Source organism: Girardinichthys multiradiatus, chromosome 15 (genome assembly GCF_021462225.1).
Source record: "Girardinichthys multiradiatus isolate DD_20200921_A chromosome 15, DD_fGirMul_XY1, whole genome shotgun sequence".
Taxonomy (NCBI): Eukaryota; Metazoa; Chordata; class Actinopteri; order Cyprinodontiformes; family Goodeidae; genus Girardinichthys; species Girardinichthys multiradiatus.
This window is the reverse complement of record NC_061808.1, coordinates 4620751-4636661: the sequence shown is the minus strand read 5'-3', so window position 1 is coordinate 4636661 and position 15911 is coordinate 4620751. Positions and strand designations below refer to the sequence as shown.

At 37.6% G+C, this 15911-nt stretch overlaps 1 protein-coding gene across 1 annotated transcript; it reads left to right on the top strand.

Annotated features, from left to right (window-relative positions):
* Nucleotides 1-571: 571 nt before the first annotated feature.
* crip2l (cysteine-rich protein 2-like) lies at nt 572-15689 on the top strand. Its single transcript, XM_047388946.1, has 8 exons — nt 572-782; nt 5608-5702; nt 8297-8354; nt 8451-8579; nt 8772-8840; nt 8975-9069; nt 10081-10138; nt 15101-15689. Exons 1-8 carry the CDS (start codon nt 740-742, stop codon nt 15163-15165), a joined length of 612 nt encoding a protein of 203 aa, XP_047244902.1. The 5' UTR covers nt 572-739; the 3' UTR covers nt 15166-15689.
* Nucleotides 15690-15911: the final 222 nt, after the last annotated feature.

Below are 15911 nucleotides of genomic sequence, written 5' to 3'. Positions count from 1 at the left end.
CACTGTTGTTTGATTTTCTGTATCATTGTGATGTTTTTCCTTATGTACAGCGCCTTGAGTGCCGTGTTGCTGAAAAGCGCATATAAATAAACTTGACTTGACTTGACTAAAAGACAACCACCAAGAACTGAACCCCACCACCAGCCCAGATCCCGACCAGAAGGTCCCGACTACTCCCGGCCTCCGACAACAGACGGCAAACAGCAAACAGGGGTGTGAAAAGACCCCAAGCCTGCCTATTTTCTAATTTTTACAAAATTAAAGTTTATTTTGGATGTCTGAAATTTTTGGTCTCACCTCCACAAGTTTTGGTTGCCAATCAAAAGTTTTAGATTAGCAAATAAAACTTGAAATGCACATTCTAATTTAAAATGTGTCTTTGCAAAATATATTCATTTTAAAAACAATTCAAAGTTATACAGTTGCATGTAAACCTTCAACAGTTTAGATGCACATTTACATATGAGAACCAAAATTGACCAAAACGTACTAAATGGACCTCAGGGATTATCAGGAATGTAGCTTTTATCTCCTGTTGTTGGTGACGTCACGGTTGGGGCGGAGTTAGGACAGCGCAGCAGAGACAGTAGAGGCTGGATGAGAGTCTCCTCATCTTCATTAAATCAGCAGCCCCATCCAGAGAGGTGTGTCTGTTCCAACGGAGCTGCAGACAGAAAGCCACACAGACCACAGGACAGACTAAAAACGGTCCATTCATTCTGTCCTCTCCGCACCGATCATGGCGTCAAAGTGTCCGAAATGTGACAACACGGTTTATTTCGGTGAGTGCATGTTTCCTGTGCAGCCGCTGCAGAGGCCACTGGCGGGCGGTATCGTGGTTCTGACCGGGGGCGTTGACTGGTGGGTGGGACGGCTGGCCTCTGATCAGGTTTATCAATGTAAATGGTAATCAGTGTAGTAAACTGCGTATTCTAATGTGTTTTCAGTGAGATGTGTCTAATTAAACCCAAACAGACATTGTGAGGCTCTGGATGGCATCCACAGACTTATCTAACGGGGATTTTTTTGGATCTCTTTTGTGTCTGAAAAAAAAAAGCAAATAAAACTCGTATTAAAACACATCTGTTGGATTATTGATGCGTATGATGTTAGATTGATTGGTTGATTGTCTCTTTGATTTACATGTTAGAAATAATTTTATGTTAAATAATATTATTATTTCATTGTAATGATAATGAAATGTTAATATGAAGAAAATAAATGTTATTTAAAATATAGGATTTTTGAAGCAAATTTTCCTTTTTCTAAACATTCGATCTGTTAAAGATGATGACCTCCAACATTTTATTTTCATGTATTTGTTATTTTTCTGAAATGTTCTGAATATGTTTGTGCTTATAGAGAGTTTTTACACAGAAGCAAAGCATCAAAATACATTATAAAGAAGTAGATTTCTGTCTTTTGCTATTTTATAACTTTATGTTTGCACTGTTTCTCATATATCTCTTTATTGTACTAATAATTGCCAATCAGACCAGTCACTTCAGTCCCACTCAGATTGTAAGTGCTCTTCCTACATAATATTCCTATCAGTGATATTTATGTGCGTCGTCATGTTGTCTGTTGGAAAATTCTATAACATCTGAAGCTTCTTATTTTAAATGTATTTTATAAAAGTCCTTATTCTGAGATCATTTTTGTGCGTGCTTTTAGCCTGACTGCAACGTTAAACGCCAGTATTGTCACATGCTTTGATCAAGTTTATAGAAAATTTCCAGCTTTTATGTTTGCCACTCTGTGTTTATAATGTAGTAATAATACAACATAATGTCAGCCACAGACTCACTGCAGAGACCAGATATTTTTGATGTATCCGATGGGAAGTGAAAGTGACAGTTTCTCTCCAAAACGGATCCAAAATGGCTCAGTTGCATATTCACAGACTGAAAGATGATTTGTTCTGCCTCAGTGCAGTACAGAACCAGCAGTAATGGCTCCACTATCTGTGGTTAAGATTACAGTGAGCCATTAAGAGGCCGATGTGCTCATAGAAATCAGAAGCTCATGAACAATCCCTGAGGTCTGCCATTAGGTTTTAATAGAATCAGTTTATATATTATAGCTATGCTGCTGCAGCTCTTCGGGTCTAATGTTTGTATTTATATAAAAGTAGATTTGTAGTTACTGTTTGAGTTGAGCTTTGGATCCACACCCTGATGAAATGGTAAATTATTAAGCTAAAGCTTGTTGTTTTTTATGGATCGCCCTTTTGTTCCTTCTCCATGAATCCCATGGAGAAACTCCACCCTGCAGCCTGAATTATTTGTTTAATAATTAAACCTTTGTAGTTAATATTGATGTTGCTAAACATTCTGCATCTTACGAGGAATATGATCCGTTTCATGCAGGCAGTGTTTGTTGCTGAGTTGCAGCTTCAGGGGGTTATGTTACTCTGTGATCATTGCTGGGGTCCAGCCTCTGTGTTGTAGAAGACCATTTTATGTTTTTACATCCAGTGTTTATTAATAGATTTAACAGAATACATTTTTAAACTCTGAATGCTTGTTCAACAATGACAAATAAAGGAAACTTAAATTAAAGAATCAACATAACAATAAAAAATTATTTTCACAAGAAAAAGGATGAATTGGAAGAAAAAATCCCTTCATGAAGATTTTTGTGATACACACTGTCTGCAGATGTCTTTTACTTTAACGCAATAAAAACCTAATGAAAAAAACTAATTTAGAAAGCTTGTTGGAAACTCATATCATGCTTCATCAGTGCACAGTGCTCTCTGCGTGGCAGCCCTACTCTGTGTCACATTTCACCCTGTCATCCTGGCCAGCCTCTGAGTCTACACAGGAAATGTCATGTTGTATCAGGCTCAGTGTATCTGTTGGGATATTTTGGGAAGACAAGAAGATAAATGATTGTTAAAGAACCTTTTACTCCCTCCATCCATCCATCTCTCTTTGTGACCAAAGTCTTACTGAGTGGAAGCATGAAGCTTGAACAAAGGTTTTATTTCAGGGAATCTGCCGTTTACATCCTGTGAGAGGTCAGAGGTGAAGTAATGTAAACATACACATGTAAATACGTAAAAACAACAACAGTAGATTTTAGCCAATACATTACTTCCTTGTTACACATGTGGGTTTGTGCTCAGTTGAGCAGAAGAAGTAATCTATTTAGATTCAATTTGGAACCAACAAGGACAATATTTTTATATAAAGTACAGTGCAAAGACGGTACAATTTTATAATGAATATTTCTGATGTCCTACTTGAAGAGCCTTCAAAGTTGTTATTTGCACATTGGCTGCTTTTCTTTACATGTTAGCAGAACATGACCAGATTTACTGGAATGTTTTCCAGTAAATCCATTTTTTTCAATCATTCAGGCCCTAAATATCTGGATGAATGACAGGGAGTTTACCTTTCCACTGTCACTACATGCATGCTTGCTATGAGGGATTGCTGCACAGTCAATGACCCAATGTAAGCGACTGTCCTCTGTCTCTACATGCTCATCCAGGAGGAGTAAATGCTGGAAGTCACTGATTTGATGCAATCTGCTGGGTTTCCCTAGATAGAAAAACTTTTAGCCAATTTAAATAATAAACTGAGTTTGACTGTCTTGCTTGATAATTAGGGTTAATATGTATGTTATGGACTTTGCATTTATTTGACGAGTGGATTGAATTGACTTTGTATTTTGTTAAGTGCCTTGGGATAATATTAATTTTGAATTGATGCAATATAATAAAACTGCATTGAATTGTATTAAACTCAGTGGATAAACAGACAAGCAAAGCAACATAAAATATAGGTGGAAACATCTGATGATGTCTGAATGTGCTTGATAGCTGGTTTATGTTAATGAAATGGGCAAATCAGCCTCACCTTTAATATCTTAGTCTAAATTTAGTCTACATTTTCCAAATTTTCTGAGATAAATAAGCCATACTTGGACTAGTCAATCTTATATCGCCTTAAAGGATGTCCAAGCCCGTCCAGCATTTGAAGAGGTGTTGTAACGCACATAACAGACAAATGACTCATTTAATCAAATGACTACGTTCTTATCTAACTTGTAACTGATTTATGATGTTCAGAGTTACCAAAAATACCCATCTCCGTACTAGTAGATATGTCTTGGATGGGACTTTGTGTGGTCTCTGATAGTTGCCTGGCAACTGGTCCCGACCAAGAATTAGGACAGGACTATAAGAAAGTATTTGTTTCAATTTCTGTGCAGATTCATTGAGAGATCATCCTTAAAAAAACATTTTGACAGCCAACATGTGCTAAGTTGTAAAGCAGCTACTTCAAGTACTGTAGAGACACAGAATCCAGGGTGAGGTTTAGATGTTAATTAGGATCAAGGTTCCCTGTGGGAGTCAGGGTTAGGATAATATTTTGCTTCAGTACAGTTGGATAGATGGTGGAACAGGAGGTAGCTTCACAAAAATTGAATAAAATACCATGAAAGGGAAAATCTGTGACTCATGACGTTGACCTTTACATCTCAGTGGAAAGAATGTGCTTTAGGCTGATACACACTGTTACAGTAAGTGGCCTTTAAGTGTTTTCTATCACTTAGACAGTCGGCATGGTGACACAGCTGCATTGCTGTTATTCACAGCAGGTTGATGATTATGTTTTATGTTCAGGTTTTGTCAAACACAAATTCTGGTCGCAGCTGATGTTAGATATATATGGGTCATTAAAACACAGTTAATGTTCTTCAAAGGTATCATAACAGCTCAGATAAAAAGCATACAGAGCAGCAACAGACAAGACCAAGATTAAAGGTTCTGTGAAGGAATGAGCTTTGTAGAGGAGACGGCAGGAAGAGACTTGTAGGTGGAGGAGGAAAGGTCAGAAATAACAATTCATCACTCTTCTTATTTCTCTGAGTGCTCTTCATTATCTTGTCTCCCTGCTTCCCTCATTGTCATCTCCTTGCATCTCCCTGTACTTCCTCCAGTGATGAGATTCAAGGAGGCAGAACTGTCTGTACTCCCTTTGAGTTCCTTATTGTTGTCTTCTCATTGCCTCCCCGTCTTCTAAAGGTGAACTGTAATATTTAAATGATTGGAAAATCCTCAGTGATGGTTGGAGGGGAATGAATCTTTAGATTACAGAAGGAGAGGAAATCATTTAGCAGAATGGTGAACGTCTCTCTGCCTAGAGAGAACATTCACAGTGTAAGGAATGAATGAAATGATGTGGGATTGCTAATGCGCTGAAACAAAAGAAGCAGACAGGCTGAATGCATGAATGAAAGAATGGAAAAAAGAGAAATGATGGAGGATTTTCAGACATCAGGTGAAATTATGTTGTCTGCACAGGAGTGCCTGCAGTAAAAACATTTTTTTCCTGTCTAATAACGGGTTTCTCATGTTTCACTGTGCCAATTATAAAGGTTTATTTTTCTCTTTCTCTTTTTGGTCTTTTGTTTATAATATTAAACTTTCATTACAACAGAATCACATTCTTAAATGCTTAAAACTACAGTTTCATTTCTGACTTTCCAAATTCGAACCCTAAAACCGATTTAACGTTTCCTGTAAAACTTTACAGAATTTCAGGGAGTAATTTCTTCAAATAAAAATTGTTTGTATGTTTTCTCATTGCACAGCGGAGAAGGTGTCCTCTTTAGGAAAAGACTGGCATAAATTCTGCCTGAAATGTGAGCGCTGCAGCAAGACGCTGAACCCAGGAGGCCATGCTGAGGTAAGAGGAGCTGCAGCAGGAACTAGGATAGCTTTTATTCAGAAGATCATGGTTCCTTTCACTCCAGAGCTCTGGAGTTAATCATATGTTGGTTTATCTTGATAGTATTTTAACTCTCTTATAACTAATCATGACATTGCAGAGATCATTTGAAAGTGTATTCACTAGTAACAATCTTGCAGACATTGAATGGATGGTGAACAGAGTCAGGATTCTTTGTTGGATTAGGAGTTTTCTTTATGTCATAGTTAAATTCTTATACTTTTCATTAACCAATAATTTGATGTCACAGATACATTTTCAGTGACTGTTTCTCAGGCATGCATGACCAGGAAAAATATGAAGGATGTAAAAGAAGTGGATGAAATATGAGAGAAGGGAAACTACAATGTATTTCAAGTGTGTAGCTGAGTGTGTGGACAATCACCGGAGCTGCAGTCAGATGCTTCAAGCTGTGTTAAACATTTGTGTGAGAAGACAGAGATATGTTTGTGGCCTTTAGTAGAAGAGAGAAAAAAACTCAGTACAGGATGTTGTTGGTTAGATCCTACAGTTGTGATACTGTCTTTAAGCCAAGAGTGCAACTAATTGGTTTTCACCATAGAGAGACTGTCTGCTCATTGAGAGACAATGTTGCTTTAATTCAAGAACAGTCTTTAATGGTTATCAATAAAAACATATCTGTGCTTTTCCTTTCTAGTTGTTTGTTTTCAGATACCTTTAAATATTTTAGGATTTAAAATCTATTTCAGTCACTTTATTAAGAACTTTGCCTTAATGTTTCTTTTTGTTCTTTGTGAAAGCTGAACAACCACGTATTTGTAGAAAAAGCCCTTAGGTTATAAAAAATAATGCTAATAATAATAATAATAATAATAATAGATTTTATTTATATTGCTCTTTGCATTAAAAAAAATCTCAAGCACTATAAAAGCATAATGCTCCATTATGAACACTTTTGCAAGGTTAGATTAAAAGAAATCTTTCCTTTAAAAATAATTGTAACATTTTACTGTCTGTTTATTGTGGTGCCCTCAGAGTGTCATGGAGAATATTCTGCAGACAAGGGGCAGCAGGACTATAGATTCAGTTTCCCATAATGCAGAGTTTTGTCCTGGGAAGAAGGCAGTTAGATAGTTTTAAAGAAGCATGTTGAGGTTTGTAGTGTGGAACGTTCTTTCAGAAATGGTGGGGAGTATCTATAGATGCGTTGGTGGGTGAAAAAGGAGACCTTGTCTGTCAGTCTTGCAGTAATTGGAGCGAGCATAGAATAGAGGTTATAATGTCACATCTGCGGTCTCCTTGGGACCTTGGCAGCAGAGTTCTGGGTGTTTGGTGAGATATATACTGGAGGTTGTGTTGTGGTGAGTATTAATTTTCTGTCATATTCAAACATTGGTTGTAATTATACTTGCAAATTCTGTATCAGCTGGTTAACAGCAGAAATGGAAAATATGGGGTGGTAGTGTTTATGTTTTATTTGGGGTGTAAACAATATTGGAAGGCTCCCCCGCGACCCACTATGGAATAAGCGGTAGAAAATGACTGACTGACTGACAATATTGGAAGGTGTAGGGTAAATAAAATTAGAATCAGAAGTTTTTACATCTAGCGACTCTTTTTCGAACAATGTTTTATATGTCTGACAAGTTTTGTTCTTGTTTTTTCTTTTCTTTTTAACAAAACAAATGAATAAACTAAGCTGAATATAGTTGAGTGTCATAGTAACATTTGAACCATTTCAGGGGAGTGTCAGTAAGTTAAAGTGGTGTATTTAAGCCAATATAGACAAATAGGTTGTAGAAGTGTGCTGCTATGTATCTTCAGTCACATATTTTGATGTTCAGTACTGGCTAAAACGGGATTCCGGTCATTTTTAGCTACTACGAATTTTCCTTCGCAGTTCAGTTAAAAAGTAACTTATAGAAGCTGCATGTGTTAACAGCTCAACAGGAGATTTATCAGACTGTCTGGCTGTTGTTTCTGCAACTTTCATTGTTTTTATCAGGCTTCTAACACAGAAGTAACACACAATGAATCATGCTGAGCTAATTGTTCTCAGTCGTGAATGACTTCATCATTCTAACCTACTAACTTGGCGGGTGAAAGAAATAATGCAGACTAGACACTTTAGGGTTAATTATGTGCTCACATAAAGCCTTACGTACAAGAAAGGAAAGAGAATTTTCTGTTAGAAACATGTAGAAAAACTCTTCTAAAATGCTTCTTGTGTGGCTCAGCATTCCTGACTTCCATTAATATAACTTTACTGCAGGCCAGACAATGTTGCATAATTTAAATGTAAGCAAGTTTTTAAATAAAATTCCTCTGAAAAACAGACACATTTATTTCTTTTACTATAAACAGCACATAACTTGCAGCAGATGCTAGTTTTGGCTTTTTTAGTCCTGTGATTATAAATAGCTTCAAAAAAGTAAAGCACCAAAAAGGATACCGTTTTTATTCAAAACAAGCTCCAGTTCATTTGTTATGTAAAATTGTTATGTGAACTTAAAGTTAGCAAAATGACCATTTTATTTAACTCAACTTTTACAAAAAAATGTTTTTTAACCGTCCTCTCTCACATTGTGCAGCATGATGGGAAACCTTACTGCCACAAGCCCTGTTATGCTGCCCTCTTTGGACCGAAAGGTGCTGTTTCATCTTATTAATCATGTTCGTTACTGGACTGTATTTCTCTTTGCATGAGCACCAATTGCGGGGGTTTTTTTGCCCTGTTTTTTGCAGGTGTGAACATTGGTGGAGCTGGCTCCTACGTGTACGACACTCCTGTCAACGAGGCCCCGGCAGCTGTTTCCATGGAAACTCTTGGCAAACCAGAGGAGAAAAGAGCCCCCACACGGGGACCAGTGAAGGGTGAGAAATATGTGGAACAGAAATAGAAAACATGTCACGTGTTGCAATTTTAGAATAAGGTTAAAGTGTTGTTTCTCTAAAATGATTATTTTTTTAATAAAGCAAATGATGATAAAGTAGTAGCATTTCGTTACCACAATTTAAAATCTAATTTATTTCAAACATGTAAGAAATAATCTAACACTTCTGCAGCTGCAAGCTTCTCATCTTTCTCTGGAGGACCCAACATCTGCCCCAGATGCAACAAGACGGTGTACTTTGGTGAGCAGATCTGTTCCATTATTTCTCACATCTCCTAATATCTGCAAGTATCATATCAGTGTCAGAAAAGGGTCTTGGTGACTCAGTTGACTGGTTGCTGTGGTGACTGTCTCCATGGTGGTCTCTCCATGCAGCTGAGAAGGTGTCATCACTGGGGAAGAACTGGCATCGGCCCTGCCTTCGTTGCGAGAGGTGTAGTAAAACTCTGGCTCCGGGCAGCCATGCAGAGGTGAGACAATAACATTGTAGGTGGGCAACAACGATGTGCTTGAATTCATAATTTGCAAAAAGACATAAATTCAATCTGTGTAGCAATCTGTGGAAAGTGAATCTTCTTGTAAAGCTGACAGCTTTACTGCATTAAAACCTAAATAAGGCCTCCAATATTTTATTTAATTTAATGTAGAGCTGCACAACATATCAAATTGCAATCATCATCACAGTATCTGTGAGAGCAATACAGTATTTAGCAGGCTATTAAATTTCAAGTTTTCAGCTTTCCATAACATATGTTGCCAGCTGGATGGACTTTAACTGCCATTGATGCCCAAATCTGATATACAGTTTTTAATATGTATTTTCAGATTTTTTTGTACAGTAGTCGGTGTGACATTTTTACTTTATTGTTAAAGTAATGAGCCCTTACAGAGCATGGTTTCATTATTTAGGATGTTTGAGAGACGTGGAGGAAAACAGTTTGTTTTGCTCCTTCGTCTTGTAGTCTTACAGTAAATGAGAAGCCCAATCTCCAGCAATATATAATGTCTGGGAACTACGACTGTCTTCAGGAAAAGAAAATATTATTTATGCTAAATTTAAAACGGGTCTTTCAAATCAAAGTTACATGCTTAGATCGATCTACCACTCCACTTTTTAATAAGCCCCGATTTCTTGTAGAAAGCTTTTCATGCAAAGTTTTGAAAATAAAACAAGGATGTACAATAATTACTATACCCTGGCAAAAACTTGGAATACCTACATACAAAACACAGACATCGTATGTATTTGTGGATTCCAGAAAAGTAAATTAGAAGTATTTCTCTTGAATAGATGTGTAGCTTGGTCATTGTAAAGATAAAGATTTCAGCAAAAAAAAAAGAAGCTGAAATCATTATTTTAGTATAATATTGTCAGCAGTTGCTGTAGTTCTAGTGGTACTAATAAAAATTGAATAGAATAATTAGGAAAATGTAAACAAAAAGAGAGGCTAAGTTATAAAATGATTTTGTTCCTGTTGCAGCATGATGGACAGCCTTACTGCCACAAACCCTGCTACGCTGTGCTGTTTGGACCCAAAGGTATGAAGGCATAAATCCTACCTATTATGATGGGAAAAAAACTGGGGATAAACGTTCACACCACCTGGACTCTAAAATTCAATTCAGTTTATTTATAGAGCGCCAATTCACAATACATGTTGTCTCAAGGCACTTCACAACAGTCAGGTTCATACATTCCAATTAATCCTAACAATTGAACAGTGCAGTCAGATTCAGTTATTTATTCAAATTGGATAAAACCTTTTTCTGTCTAAGGAAACCCAGCAGATTGCATCCAGTCAGTAACTTGCAGCATTCCCTCCTCCTGGATGAGTATGTAGAGACAGTGGACAGTCACTGGCGTTGACTTTGCAGCAATCCCTCATACTGAGCATGCATGTAGCGACAGTGGAGAGGAAAAACTCCCTTTTAACAGGAAGAAACCTCCAGCAGAACCAGGCTCAGTATGAGCGGCCATCTGCCACGACCGACTGGAGGTTTGAGAGAACAGAGCAGAGACACAAAGAGAACAAAGAAGCACTGATCCAGGAGTACTTTCTATGGGAAGGAAAAGTAAATGTTAATGGATGTAGCTCCTTTAGTTGTTTCATCTAGAAAGAAAGAACAGATAAACTCTGAGCCAGTTTTCAAGGTTAGAGACTGAAAGAGAGCACATAGAGTTAGTTACAGTAAAAGCTCAGTCAGTAGCCATGTCTAGGTGAGAGAAAGGGTTACACACTGAAAGACAGGGCTATGTGGATCATCGGTAGAGGGTGAGCATTAAGTTGTTGCCAGCAGAAGCTCGGACGATTCACCTCTCCAGAAAGGTGTCACTGGTAGACACAGAGTCAGGCCAGGTGTAGCTTCTAGGAAGAGAAAAGAGAGAACAAGGTTAAAAGCTGAAATAACAGCAAATAATGCAAAATTGGAGAGTAGTGTGAGAATGTAGCAAAGAGGGTGAAAGTGGTCATTATGTCCTCCAGCAGCCTAAGCCTATAGCAGCATAACTACACAGATAGTTTCAGTTCAGATTATTTAGTTAAACGGCGCTTATTTACAACAATGTTGTCACAAGGAATCCCACAAAGGGTCCCACTGATGGTCATTGTTATACTAAAAACCACAAGGATTGGGATACCTCCCTCTGTCAGACTGATTATAACCATTGGAAAATAGAAGGGGTCATACAGGTAGCAGAAATGGAGGGTGTGTTTGCACCTCAACCATAACTGAGCCGGTTTAGGCTAAACCTGACTCCCCCTTATTCCAACCAACAGGGAGGGAGGAAGGTTCCCTCCTTGATAATCTAAGCCACTCTAACTATAAGCTTTATCAAAAAGGAAAGTTTTAAGCCTAGCCTTAAAAGTAGACAGGGTGTCTGCCTCACGGATTAAAGCTGGGAGCTGGTTCCACAGGAGAGGAGCCTGATAACTAAAGGATCTGCCTCCCATTCTACTTCTAGAGACTCTAGGAACCACCAGTAAACCTGCAGTCTGAGAAGGAAGTGCTCTGTTAGGAACATATGGAACAATCAGATCTCTGATGTATGATGGAGCTAGATCATTAAGGGCTTTATATGTGAGGAGGAGAGTTTTAAATTATATTCCTGACTTAACAGGGAGCCAATGAAGGGAAGCTAAAATAGGAGAAATATGATCTCTCTTTTTAATTTTCAACAGAACTCTTGCTGCAGCATTTTGAATCAGCTGAAGGCTTTTAACTGCATTTTGTGGACACTCTGATAGTAAAGAATTACAATAGTCCAGCCTTGAAGTAACACATGCATGGACTAGTTGTTCAGTATCACTCCTGGACAGAATATTTCTAATTTTGGCGACATGTCCTGGTCAAAAATAACACCAAGGTTTTTTACTTTATTACTGGAGGTCAATTTAATGCCATCCAGGTTAAGTGATTGACTAAGCAGTTTCTTTTTTAAAGACCACGGTCCAAAGACGACAACTTCTGTCTTGTCTGAATTTAGAAGCAAAACATTTAAAGTCATCCAAGTTTTTATATCTTCAAGACATGCTTGTAGTCTATCTAACTGGTTGGGTTCATCAGGATTTATGGATAAGTAAACCTGAGTATCATCAGCGAATATTTATCCTATGCTGCCTGATAATTTGACCTATTGGAAGCATATATATAGTAAAGAGAATTGGCCCAAGTACTGAACCCTGTGGTACTCCACAACTAACCCTGGAGTTTAAAGATGATTTATCATTTACATGAACAAACTGGAATCTGCCAGACAGATAAGATTTAAACCAGCCTAGCGCTGTTCCCCTGATCCCTACAGCATATTCCAGCCTTTTTAAGATAATATTATGGTCGACTGTATCAAATGCAGCACTGAGATCTAACAGAACCAGTACAGACACAAGTCCATTATCTGAGGCCATAAGAATATCATTAGTGACTTTCAGCAGAGCTGTTTCAGTGCTATGATGAGCTCTGAAGCCTGACTGAAACTCTTCAAACAGGTCATTGCTGTGTAAATGTTCACACATTTGATTAGCAACTATTTTCTCAAGAATTTTAGATAAGAATGGAAGATTGGATATAGGTCTGTAATTTTTCAAGTCATCTCGATCAAGCGAAGGTTTCTTAAGTAAAGGTTTAATTACAGCTACCTTAAAAGCCTGTGGTACATATCCATTTACTAAGGATAGGTTAATCATATCTAAAATGGGGCTGGTAATCAGAGGGAACACTTCCTTAAATAATTTGGTTGGGATTGGGTCTAACATACAAGTTGAAGGTTTAGATGAAGCTAATATTTCTGATAACTCAGGAAGCTCCACAGGATCAAAACAGTCCAAACACAAATCAGGTTCCGCAGTTATTTCCAATGTTGTCTCACTTGCTGAGGATGAAGTAATCATCTTCGGGAGTATGTCAAAGATTTTCTTTTTAATAGAATCAATTTTATTTGGGAAGAATCCCATAAAGTCATGACTGCTAAGAGCTAAGGGAATGGATGGCTCAACAGAGCTATGACTCTGTGTAAGTTTAGCAACTGTACTAAAGAGAAACCTAGGATTATTCTTGTTCTCTTCTATTAATGATGAGAAATAATCTGTTCTGGCTTGGTGAAGTGTCTTTTTATACAACAGTAGGCTATTTTTCCAGATTAAGTAGGAATCCTCTAGGTGTGTAGAGCGCCATTTTCTCTCCAATTTTCTATGATTGTGCTTTAAATTACGCAGCTCTGAATTAAACCAGGGAGCCTGCCTCCTATGAATGATTACCTTCTTTTTCAAGGGGGCTGTCTGATGCACCACGCAATGATGAAGAAACACTATGAACAAAAGAATCGATTTGTGAAGGGGCAGAAACAGAATTATTGCCATCCACTGTGCTTTTCAGTGCTAATGAGGAGATTAAAAGTGGAACAGATTCTCCAAAGGTTGCCACAGCATTGTCCGACAACGATCCACTATAACGAAATCCTTCTTCAGGCGTGGAGCACTCGCCCAAATCAAACTCAAAGGTTTCTAAGAAATGATCAGACAGGACAGGGTTATGAGAAAATATCGTTATGTCTTTACACTCAATGCCATATGTCAGCACAAGGTCCAGAGAATGAAGACAAAGGTGGGTAGGTTTGTTAATGTTTTGAACAAAGCGAATTGAGTCTAAGATAGCATTAAACGCTATATTTAAGCTATCACTTTCAGTGTCAACATGAATGTTAAAATCTCCGACTATAATGACTTTATCTGTATTTAACACTAAATCAGATAAAAGGTCTGAAAACTGATCTAAAAATTGAGAGTAATGTCCTGGTGGACGGTACTAAACAACAAACAGAAGTGGTTTTAGTGCTTTGCAATTTGGATGAGGAAAAATGCAATGTGTATGACTTAATTTAGAAACTTAAAAGTTTACTAGAATGGGGAAAATGTAGTTGTAACTTTGTTAAGTATTTGTGGGAAGAGCAAACTGATTACTGTTCTGTGCCTTAGAGATGCTAGAAATGTTGACTGGAGCAACAAAATGTTAAAGAACTAAAACTGCCACCGATGGCATTATTGATTTTGACTGACACCTGCTATTTCTGTGCTTTAAACTAACAAAACTCTTGCATGAAAAATGAATAAGGTGGTTGCAATGATGTCACAAAACATACTCACGACCCATCATCACCCAGGGCAATCAATGAGGGTAACCAAGATGACACGTAGGAATATTGGTGAAAGAAAGTATCAAATGCAAGTAATAAGGATGTTTTTAAAGAAATTTTGCTTTAAATCAAGGACTAGACCCATAATAAATTCAAAGGAGCGAATGTAGTTCAAATGTATGCAGTAATATGGAGAAAAACGTGGTGTTATCAGTGAAGCACATAACCATTTTAGGTGTAGTTGAATAAAAATTGAGTCAGTGGCCTACACAAAGGAAAGACTGCTATTATTACTGGCAACGTACTGGCACGGTGGTGCAGTTGGTAGCACTGTTGCCTTGCAGCAAGAAGATCCTGGGTTCGATTCCTGGCCGGGGATCTTTCTGCATGGAGTTTGCATGTTCAGTCAGGTAAGTCCTCCTGTGCTTTGGCACCAGAATGTCTTCATCTTGAAAGTTCATGTGTTTACTCACTCTGACATGTGATGATGACAGGTAAGAGATAAAATGTTTCATCCCATCTCTTTGTCTCTGATTGCCACAGTTTGCTACAGCTCAGACGCTTTATTTTGCATCCAAAATGCCCCTTTATTGTGTCACTCCAGTACCAGTGACTGGTAATCGCTGTTTTGTATGTCCTCCAGAGCAGCACACAGGCAGTCAGCTGACATACTGTTGCAACCATCCTTTATTATTCATTTTATTCATTATAATTATAGGATCAAAATACAAAACTTCTAATCAGTTTACAATCCACTGTAAAAAGCCTTCAGAAATATCTACATACAGCAGGTTGAAAACATGACTAGTTTTCATTCTGTAATTTATTTAAATCACAAAGGTTGCGGTATTTCTTGTTCTGCTCTTCCTCAGGTGTTAACACTGGAGGCGTCGGCAGCTACATCTACGATGATCCTGAAGCCGAAGCTCAGCCATAAACCCAGCCTCTGCTTCCCATACGTGGACAAACAAACACCTCCAGGAGCCTCGTTGTCTCGTCGATTTGCCTTCAATGGTCATTGTGACAAACGATATGTACTACAATCACAGGGATGGATTACTTAGTTATTTATGTTGTATTTGTATATTGTTTATATTATCTATTTTTTGTACTGAAACAAACCTTTAATATGTCCTCCCATGTGAGAGTCAGATTAACATCTAGATTTATTTGTTCTCTTTGCCAAACAGTTACTATTAACCTATTATTGTAGTAGATTTAAGCTCCTGTGTTTCTGCTCCTTGATTGGTTGGTTTTGAAACATTTGTGCACTAACTATATATACTGTACAACAACAAAGTACCAGCCCACCTTTTTATTGTCAGTGTTTTTTGGACACCCAGTTTTGAGAGGAAAAAATAGTTTAGTCAGAAGTCCCACAAACATTTTATTGAATGTTATGAATGCTGGTTAGCTGCTGGTAATGTTTTATACAATAAAACTGTGGGGTATTAAATTGTGTTTCTTCTTTGTGACGTCGTGCTTGTTCCTGCAAACTGTAGTCAAAAGAATCAAATTCAAAGTTCGACCAATTTACAAATTTTACTGAAGTACAGTGCTGTAAAAATGTTTGCAAGCTTACAGATTTATTCTGTTTTTAATTTTTTTCCACTCTTAAGTGTTTCATATCAAACTAGTTTTAATAACAGACAAAGATAAGTTGAGTAAATACAGAATGCAGTT

Excerpts from the sequence above, each read along its gene's own strand:
- crip2l (XM_047388946.1), top strand. The coding sequence starts at position 740 with ATGGCGTCAAAGTGTCCGAAATGTGACAACACGGTTTATTTCG. Across the intron at positions 783-5,607 it reads TGACAACACGGTTTATTTCG|CGGAGAAGGTGTCCTCTTTA; the intron begins GTGAGTGCATGT and ends CTCATTGCACAG. Across the intron at positions 10,139-15,100 it reads TGTGCTGTTTGGACCCAAAG|GTGTTAACACTGGAGGCGTC; the intron begins GTATGAAGGCAT and ends GCTCTTCCTCAG.